Below are 10,644 nucleotides of genomic sequence, written 5' to 3' on the forward strand. Positions count from 1 at the left end.
CCTGAGACACCCTAAAAATTCAATCCATTAATGGTTATGCACCAATGCAGCAATTGTTTTCATTTCAAAGCATCAAAAGGAAATGGTTATTTCAAATGGCTCATTTCAAAGCAAAAAATGGATATTTTTTGCAACTGAATTCTAGAATCTGTTGTTGCAGGAACCTCTTGAACTCCTCAGTTCACTGAGGAACTCTAACAGCAGCCCCTTGTGCTCCTGTGAGCTGCCCTGGCAGATCAGACCCGCGAGGGCTTTGCTGAAGCCCTGACAACTGCCCGGAGCTTCTTGGCCCAAACTCCCCACAAAACTGCCCATTGTTAGTTTATGATGCAGATGCTTAAAGTTATTATAGCAAACATCATCAAGGCAACTCATTTCAATTCATTTTCCCCCTCACAATGAGGTAAAAATAAATCATTTCACTGGATTAAGTGTATATATATTATATAAAAGCTTGTGTCAAAGCTGTTAAGAGCTAACTGAAAAGGCAATTTTCTTAAAAACCATTACTAATAAATTGAGGCACCTTAAGTCCATAGCTTTAAGCAAGCAAACCTTTCCCACCACCAGCCCTTAATACAGTTCCCTTTAGAGCTGCTGCTATTTGATTCTTGCACTATTTTCAGTCCTTCTTTGCTCGACCTCTGAAGTTATCCATGAAGTGGAGAGCTCCAACAAAGTCTCCAAGGAGAACACTCACTTTCACAGGTAGCACACTGAGGTAAGAGAGTGGGAGACAAAGGAGGAGGGGAAAAGAAAACACAAAAACAGACATCAGACATGTTGTGCAGTTTTATCACAGAAATCATTCTATCTGGCCAACAGTTAAGTGTATGCACCCTTAATGCTAGAATACCATTGGGTGTCTCAGAGTATCTGTTACATTCATTTTGCAGTTAGATAGTTGTTAGATAGATAGTTCCCCAACCTGCCTTGCACCAGAGTCAGAAGTGCCCTGAGGATGGGGCAAGAGAGACTTGCAGATCTGCAGTTAGTGTGGAGTAGACCCAAGCAGCAGAGCCCACAGCAAAACTGCACCCAGATGAAGTCAGAATGCCATGGGGAGTCATTTCTGCCACTGCTCTGTGGTCTAAGGAGAGATGGAACCCCTAGAAATTAAGAAGAAAACTCTAGGAGCATGCAGAACTTAAAAAAAAAAAAAAAAAAAAAAAAAAAAAAAGTCATACTGGTCATACTGTCAAGTACAGCATACATACATTTTTGGTCAGACAGGTAGCTGAAAGATTGTTTGAAAGAAAGCAGAAGAAAAGAGGAAAGAGAATTAAAAAGGAGAGTAAAAGGAAGAATCACAGAATCTTACTTTTTCAATGCGAAAAAGAAATACAGACTGCGTGGCAGTATCAGAATTTCTTGGTTCTGTCGAATAGCAGTGATGATCTTTTCAGTTACATGCTCTGGTTCAAGAATGGGGAGTATACGTGGCCACCTGGAAAAGCAGGAATTTGCAAACACAATACAAGTTATTCTGAATTCAAATTTTAAATTTAATAAGAGTCTCAAATTTGCCGATATTTGATTAAAAGAAGAAATAAATCCTATGAAGTGAAGGACCTTCACTACATTAGCGTGAAGAGAATAACAGGCCACTGTTATTTTCACTCTGCATCACATCCCACAAGGCAAACCCACACAGTCCTCCTATTAAGACACACTAGGCTTTTATTTTGCTCCTCATTTGTGATTACATAAGAATCCAGAGCAGAGCTGTGCTACTGACTTCAGGATCTGAATGGGGGTTTACAAAACCAGAAGGATAACTGGAGCAAAGGACTGTGGGGAAGGACTCTGATTATGTGTTTTATGTTTCAATTTAAATGAATTGCCAGGTACCACTTGACATTTCAGTTGCTCTGTCATTGTACAGCAGAGTTAACATCTATGTGAGACCCTAAAAATCATGCAAGCAGAGCAAAGTCTAGTCTACGAGTCAAAGGAAATATGAGCATATAGCATGCTAAACATGCAGGCTGCATAAAAAGCTAACAGAAGCTCACTCACTTGGTTTGACAGCCATCAAACATTCCTGTGTTTATGAAGTAGGGACACACAATTGTGGTTTTAATACCAGTCTTGCCCAGATCTCTCATCTCTAAACCAATCGACTCTGCAAACCCAACTGCTGCAAATTTACTTGCACAGTAATCTGTAAAACAAGTAAAACATTAATTGCAGTTAAACATTTTCATTTGCTAATTAGTAAGTTTATTAACAAGCTTCAGTGGTGGAAGAACTTCACAGGAACATTAACAGCTTTTGAAATAGAAAAGCACAAAACTGTGATCTAAGAGTAAACTGAGCAACCACAGCAGTGATACACAACAGCAGCACCACGACATACAAGTGATCTACTATTACCAGACCGTTTTGTGCATGTCCTAAGTACTTTACAACAGAGCAAAGACCATTTCTGTGATTAGAGTATTGCTCACACTTGGTGTGGTTTGCTTTTTTACTTTCCCTCCCAAGTTAATTGTTGTTACAAACTGGCAGACAAAGAGTTTCTCTTCACATCCTTCCTAGCACCTTTCCATACTCTACTGAACAACAGGAGGTGAAATTTGCCCTATTGGACCTTACCTTTGAATCTGTGCACTAGCGTTTTAGTTCCTGCATCAAACCTGAGCTTTCCAGGCTCTCTGCAACCTAGTTTCAACTTGCAGCTCCGTTTGTCTTCATTATCATGGCCCTGAAGATAATATAGCTGGATTTCTTTCCCTGCTACTATACCTTATTTCATATTGCTCCTCCTTTGCACACATTTTCCTGTAATTTCTTTTCAGCTTGTCCTAATCACAATGCTTTCTTTTCTGTCACTGCATAGATTCTGCTGAATGCACTTCCAAGAGCCAGAGGATGCAAAATAAGCTGTCTCACATCTGCTACTGCACGACGTCTAGCTTGGAGTATTTATTTCAGTTAGGGAAGCTTGTACAGAACTTCACTTAAATTGAGAACACGGTTGCCAAAAAAGCCATCTCTTCCCATCAATACCTGGAGGTTAACTTTACCGTATTTAGGTTTTCAGTTTCTTAAGGCCTATATGAAGCTTCTAGATCCTCTAACTCCTTAGCAGAAAAGCACTACTTTTCTCTTACTTCACAGTAATGCCGAGCATCAGAATTCATCTTTTGAAAAGAACATCTCTTTACATTAAGTGGTCTGAAAGCATGAGCGTTAGCTAACCATGCAAGATCCAGAAAGCCCGGCCTGGCGGGAGGCAGCGGCCGTAGGCGAGCACAGCGCACGGCGGTTAAGCCAGGCACATTTTCTGAGAAGGTCCTGGTTTCATTGCACTAACCTGCAAGCCGATTGACCCCGATGAGCCCTGCCGAGCTGGCGATGCTGACCAAGTGCCCATGGTTGGAGGCCATCATGGCAGGGAGGAAGGCTTTGTAAGTCTGCAGTGCAAGTCAGAACGCATTATTTTTTACTCAAAAAGCAACAAGTCCAAATAGTTTAATGATAGGAATCCTGATTGCAATTTCAGATTATTTTGTTCCTACCATGAAAGAGAAAAAAAAATGGAGTTTGTTGTTTCAACTCTGCCATCTGCTAAGCTGGGACTTTCAAGGTCCAACCAATACCACTTTATCCTTATCACCTAGACAGATATAGCTTTAGCTGGTTGTCACATTTTTGAGCTTTGGAGAGAAAGAAATTTAATTTTTCAAATGAGAGTTAAATAGCAAAGAGAAAAATCTGAATTTCCTCTCTTTCTCCTAATAATTTAAGTCCTGATTAAATTTCTTTATCAACTTGAAACATGTTTTAATATCTCCCTTGCAGCTCTTTATAATAAGAAGCTAAGTGATCCACCTTCTCTGAAGGAAGGAAAAAGCACATTAGGTAACCACATTATTATGGACCAAATCCCACTTAATTAGTATAAGAGCATTGTCTGAACATGCAGTATTTCTAATTGAAAATATCACAACCACAAAGTAACTAAAACAAAGACAGGATTGACACGTCTCTTACTAGAGTAGCAACTTCTAAGCTGGGCTTGCGTGACACTAATACCAGGGGACCTAGGGCACTAACTACAGGACTTAACAGAATATAAAATTCTATTCTCAAAAGCAGTTGCTTCCACCTACCTGCTACACAGAAGTTCCCAAGGGATCCATCCTTCAACCCTTTATTTCATGGGCTCGCAGGCATGGAAAATAGTTTCTTGTATCATTTTTGTTTGAGCTTATAGGGAGCTATATACCCTTCCATATTTTCCTCAATTCTAAAGGGCAAAATTAACCCTGAAAGCATGTTAAAAGGGTCCATAACAAGTAAATATGTGTAAGTACAGGTATTACCCAAAAGTGTGCCAGTATGTTCACCTCCATGGTTTTTTCCATAAGGGAATCTGGGCAATCAATAAACCTCTTTCCAGTCACAATGCCGGCGTTGTTGATTAGGATGCTAACATCACCAACTTCTTTTTTAACCTAAAACAGAAAGCCACAAATTGTCATGCATGTATATACACTATAATACGGTATACACTTTCCCAGTTCTTCTTATAAAAATAAAAGAAATATAAATATAAAAATAAAAAAATCAATTAAGCTAAACTTTTATTGGGCTTGTTATGGATCCAGATAACTCTGGTTCTCCCACATTTTCTCCTGCTGCCTGTTTAGAGCTGAGCTGGGACCTGCACATTTTGGGGATGTGGAGCCCAACAGTTCCACAGCCCCATGCAGACGTCTGGTTTCTCCACCGCTGGTTCTTTTTATGACTGTTCCATGTAAGTCTCTGCTGCAGCAAGCTTGTCTAATGCAAGAAGTATTTTGCTACAGTAGAACCCTTCTAAAACCAGGCAGCCATTCTGTTCTTAGGATTATTGCTATGTCGTGCCAGGAAGCACAGTGCAGAGAGGCTCAAGCTCCTTCCAGCAGGAGCATGGACCTCGACCCTCTGCAAGGGCTGCAGTATTTAGCTGCATTACACTCAAACCCTTTTCCTTTCACCTTTTCCACCCAGTTCCTCGGGTCAAAACGCAATGCAACTGTGTGACTTTGGTACGCAGTCGGCTCACCCAGCACTTGAGCCTTCTGCTGGGAATGGAGTCTCCTGCATTTCCTGGTAGGGGCTGGACTGCTTGTGTCCCAAGAGCCCAGGAAACCATCTCTCCTGCTGCAGAGGGCAGCAGCTACTTAACGGCATCTTAACAGTTCAAGTACCTCTTCGTGCTATTTTCCCATATGTTCTGCTTCCCATGACTACAGTCTTTAAACACTAAGATGTTATTACACCATGCTCCTTCACAATATCTTCTTGCAATTCCTTTCTTTACTCAGGTGTTTTGATAACTGCAAGCAGCTTTGCAGGTCAGTAACTTCTAAAAGGTTCTCTTCCCCACTCACAGTTTCTATACAAGCTTACTTTTGATTAAGAGCCCTTGGAAGAACACCATGGTTCCTTTTATATCAGCTCTCAGGACAACACAGGAAGTGAGAAAATGATCTGAAGTTCAGGATTTTTTTTAAAAAAAAACAAAAGTTAACAAGAGCTTTGTGTTTCTGAATAAAAGATTTTGTTCATGTGCTTACAGAGAGCACATGACAGATCTTAAAATGACACATGCACTGACAAAAGGCAGAAATCTTATGAGGCTTCTGGAGCAGGGAATGCTGGTGAGTTTTTCCCCTCTGGTGGGTTTGTTCTGATTCTCACTCCATTCCAGAACCTTTAAGATGGTTCCCAGAGCTGAAGTTAACTAAAGAAGGGTCTGGATGCACTCAGTTCTGTGAGAGGAAACACAGTTTCCATTTCAGCTCCAGAACGAGGACTTTGTGCCGGCTCACTTGAGAGGATAACTCTAAGCCATGTAACACAATCAAGCTTTCATGGAAGAGAAATGAACATTTTTAATACAGCATTTTAAGTGCAGATCATTAGTTTAAGCTATTCTGGAAAAAGAAAGTAACTTCCCTATTGCTGTTTTATCTGCAACTTCCAGATCAAGTGTGACCAGCACACGTGCTTAGCCACTGTAGGGAAACATCTTCCTCCCGCGCCACCGAGCTGCAACCACAGAACCGCCTTTCCTAACGGCATCTCCTAAAGCGACTGCAGGAAGCGCGGGCAGAACTGGTAGCAAAGCCTTTGTAACAGTAAAGAATTGAAGAGATTCATCACAAATCTCTAGCTTAAACTTATTTTTCTTAAACTTGTCTTAAATCTCATCTACGTTCATTAGCTAGCTAGCCACTTAAAAAAAATGCAAAGCAGCCTTGGTAGGGTTATTCAGAATCACTTTTGTAATGATTACAGGAGCCAGATGTGTCTCTGGTCACTGTTTCTATAGATGCTTTTCCTTCTATTTCCCCTCTCCAGAAGTTATGATGTAACAAGTTAAGTATTTCTGAAGTAGCACTGTAAGATCTCTACAGGCTGCCTTAAACAAGTTGCTCCGATCTCCACCAGAGCTTGAAAGGCATCACGTGTTCAAAAGAGCACCAGCTCAGAGAGACACACACGTAATCATTAGTAAAAGGTGCACTAGTATTGCCTCATGCCAGATGATTTAGTCGTCCCAGAAGCCTGGACCTGTATCCCCGACTTTCCTTTAGGGGCAAATCCCTGTTTACGCAGGTGCCTCTTTATGCTCCCTTGTGCCCACAGCAGGGACAGAGGTGGCACTATTGGGTGCACACAGCTTGTAACTAACTTGGTTGTTGGGATATGGGTTAGAAGGAGGAGATGAAAACACCAACAGGAGAAATAAGGGCAAAACCTTGACCACCCCAGTTCTGACCAGTAACAAAAACACGAGTGACTTCTTTGCTTCCCTGTGTTTAAGAGACAGCTGTTCCCACCCAGCTTCCCAAAGGAATACTCACACCTCGGACAGAATTCAAAACAGATGCAAGTGCCTTCTTAAAACCCAGACAGCACCTCGGGCTTTATGCCACTTCATGCTGCTTTCCAGCAAAGTGGAGGAGGCAGCTCCTTGCCGAGCAAGGCGACCGTTTTAACTCCTTCCTTCTCCTCTCTGCTTGTGGGCAAGGCAGAGAGCTAAGAAGCGAGCTCGGGCTCCCACATCCCATCTGGAGCTGAGCACAGGAATCCTTCACAAAGTCCCTTCCCCAGCCAGTAAGCTGTTTTATTCAGCAGATAATGCTGACCTTGCAGAACTTTACACCTCCCCATTGCACAGTGCGAGAAAAGGTGTTCCAGGTGTGTTCACAGTGTTCACTCTACACAGGCCTAAAACAAAGAGCTGATCCTGTCAAGTGTCTTCTCTAAGCACGAGTACTGTTTCCTGCTTGTTTTCACATTTGTGTTCATGCTTTGCCAATGCATGCTTGCTATAGCGAGCAATTCCCGTGATTCCCAGAGAGCATCCCGAGGTGTCTACTTCCAAAGAACCAGGATACTGCTTCCCTCCCTTCCCCTTACGGAGCCACCTGGAAGGGGTAGGAACAAGCGCTGGCTGAAATATCACTGGGAAATGCATTTCTGGTGTGCAGAGGGGCAAAAGTAAAGACAGGACACAGAAAAGTGGAAAATTGGCTGCAAACTGACATCCTGAATAACAGCAAGAGCAGCGTGTAAGCAAAGCAGCAATGTGCAAGGGAGACCCTGGAAGTGAATGTAAACCCAGAGGTAATTCTGCAGCTCGGTAATGAGGAAAAGGCTTCTGTTCCCTCGCAAAGAGGAGATTAAAAATCCTCCTTCAGAGGCCTGGAGCTCTCCCGGGCAGCGCGGGGGCTGCATTCCTTCCACGGGTGGGGTGCTCCTGGAAGGGGGACATCACAAATAAGCTTTAAGGTACAGCTCTTACCAGCCACAAGCTTTCCTTCCTGCTGCGGGTGCGGCGAAGGAACAAGGACACCACGTGGCCAGAGCTTTGGGATTTTCTTCTTACTCACATATCTGTTTTTCTAGTCCCCAAGGCCTAAGGGATCACATCCTCTGTGCAGCTGCTGAAGTACCAAGGTGGGTATTTCTAAGCCCACGTTCATTTCGTTTGGTCTTTAGGACTCTTCGCCTGGGCACAAAGTTTTCAGCAATATCTTGTCCTGCCTGTGTGAGTTTAGCTCACTACAGTCTCACAGAACTCAGTCCCTGTGCACAGCTGAATCACAAGGGAACCCTCAGACCCAGCCTGCTCTGGGTCTGCTCGACCTTGCAAAGGCTGGCTCAGTGCACGAGGCACCGAATGCTGCTACTCCCTACAGGAGCAGTGGCACTGCCACCAAGCATCAGCTAACACTAAGGTCTTACTAGCTACATGAGGAAGCTGTCAGCTGGCTCTGCATCAGTTGTCAGCAGGACACGGTTCTGAAACAGTAGTCAGCCATTTTCTTCTACATAGATCGGCCAAAAATGAGTTATTTGTGGAGTTTCCCAGTGACTGGTGACAGAATTAATTCAAGTCAGGAATCCTACAATGGCCAGTTAGAGACTTTCTCACCACTTCCTCACTCCAATCACCCTCCTGTTTTTGTCACGCCTAGCCCTATGCACATGCATATCCACGTGCTCTGCTCTCTTTTATGTTTGTCCAAATAAAGTTGTGCTCTCCACCTTCTCCATGAGACCCAAGCACCAGCCCTTGAGTCCTCAAAAGTGAAGGTTTCATCTTCTTGAGCCCTTCACACTGTACTCCTCCAGCTCAGCAGGAAGCCTAGAAACTGATAGAGAAACTCATATAACCAAGACAGAAGATCTGTAACTTAACCCGCAAAACAGAGTTGCAGGACAGACCAAGCTGCAGGTCATATGCAAACTTTTCCCGGCACAAAGCTTGGTTTATGGTCATTCTCACATGGGCAGAAAAATGCAGAGCACTAGACCTGCCTGAGCAGCACTGCAGAGGACAGAGCAGAGACATCGTTTCAGCCAACAGGCGTTCCCAAAGGTCTGAGGCAAACACTCACTGCGGCAACTTCCTAGTCCAACAGGGAAGTTTAGCAACACTCTAAGCAAGCGAGAGCAGGTTGTTATAATGGAAACCGAGCAATTTCAGCTTTTGCCATATCTACTAGCCTACCCCCAAAAAACCCATATGCTTTAGTTCTAAAGCGCTTCAAAAAGGAAAGGAAGAAATATTTAAGCCTTTGAGAGATACTTATTAACTCTCTTAAAGTACATCTACAAAATTCATTGCTGGAGTTAGTCTAAATTTGCCTCAAATAGTCAAAATTCTTAAAACGGGTACGATATGCAATGAATTCAGGACCAACTACCTTTAATGTGTTATCTTGAAGTCCCTCTAACTTACCATATATGCATGCATACGTATTTTAAGAACAGCATCAAGGTCAAGGATGAAGGAATTTACCTGATCTGCTACTCTGTAGACTTCTTGTCTTTTGCTGCAGTCACAGATGTAAGACTGTACTCTTACTGCCCCGTTTTCTTCGGCCAGTCTGCTTGTTTCCTTGAGCCCCTCTTCATTAATGTCCCAAAGAACCAGCGTGGCACCAAGGCGGGCAAATTTTATAGATAAAAGTCTTCCGATTCCGCTTCCTGCTCCTGTTATTAACACTATTTCACCTGCAACACTCTTCTTCCGTTTAGGTATAATCAAGAACACTAGGGACTCCAACAGGTAATAAAATGAAAGTCCGATAACTTTGAGCAACTCCAGGAAGAAGTTCATCTTGAGGCTGTGTGGTCAGACACTTGATAAAGGAAAGCGTTTACCTGCTAGAATAAACCATAAAGAAAGATCATGCAATCAATGTAAGCATTTTAGAACTGAAAAGCATTTTCAGATACAGTCTAAATAGATACAGAGACAGATACAGTCCTCCAGCCTGATGTTAAGTGTTTCAAAAACACAGGGACATGTATCTGCATGTCTGGCCCATTTGCCTTTTTTTTTTTCTCTCTCCTTTTTGTCATATCATGTTTTCTGCAGGACATGTCCCCCATTGGTGTCCTGCACCTGGGGAGGAATAACCCCAGGCACCAGCACAGATTAGGGGTTGACCTGCTGGAAAGCAACTCCGGGAGAGGCGTTTGGGAGTCCTGGTTGACAACAGGTTAACCATGAGTCAGCAATGTGCCCTTGTGGCCAGGAAGGCCAATGGGATCCTGGCCTGCATCAGGAGGAGCGTTGCCAGCAGGTCGAGGGAGGGGATCCTGCCCCTCTGCTCAGCTCTGGTGAGGCTGCACCTGGAGTGTTGGGTGCAGTTCTGGGCTCTCCAGGACAAGGGACGTGGAGCTTCTATAGAGGGGCCAGCGAAGAGCCCCAAAGATGATTAGGGGTCTGAAGCATCTCTGCTATAAGCAGAAGCTGAGAGAGGTGGGACTGTTCACTCGGAAGGAAGTGTTAGAGAGGGGGAACAGGGGAAAATCTTATCGGTGTGTAGGTATGCAAAGGGACAGTGTAAAGAACATGGACTTCTCCCTTAAAAAAAAAGGAGTTACTTCTTAAGCATCTAAAGCAGAAATACATAGCAATTCCAAATCATAATTGACAGCAATCAACTCTAGTGCTCCTAAATTACTAGTTTAAGCAATTATTTAAGCTTGGAAAAGACAAAAGAAAATCCCCCCTTAAGGCCACAATTTTTTTTTTTTGCTTGCAGTAGGTCCTTGTTATTTAAGAAATCATCTGCAGATCAAGGCTCAGTGTCAACCTTGTACCTTGTTCAGAAACTACCAGCT

General features: G+C 43.2%; 1 protein-coding gene across 1 annotated transcript; it reads right to left on the minus strand.

The window, feature by feature from the left end:
- Window positions 1-409: 409 nt before the first annotated feature.
- Window positions 410-9,720, minus strand: LOC104574328 (short chain dehydrogenase/reductase family 16C member 5). The gene is made up of 6 exons (XM_010221586.2): window positions 9,311-9,720; window positions 4,332-4,463; window positions 3,320-3,419; window positions 2,020-2,164; window positions 1,322-1,447; window positions 410-716 (listed from the first exon to the last, which is right to left on the minus strand). The coding sequence occupies exons 1-6, from the start codon at window positions 9,629-9,631 to the stop codon at window positions 623-625; spliced, it is 918 nt and encodes a 305-aa protein (XP_010219888.2). The 5' UTR covers window positions 9,632-9,720; the 3' UTR covers window positions 410-622.
- Between the last annotated feature and the right edge of the window lie 924 nt (window positions 9,721-10,644).

Source organism: Tinamus guttatus, unplaced genomic scaffold (genome assembly GCF_059628265.1).
Source record: "Tinamus guttatus ecotype Peru unplaced genomic scaffold, ASM5962826v1 Tinamus_guttatus_pri_ptg000056l, whole genome shotgun sequence".
Lineage (NCBI taxonomy): Eukaryota > Metazoa > Chordata > Aves > Tinamiformes > Tinamidae > Tinamus > Tinamus guttatus.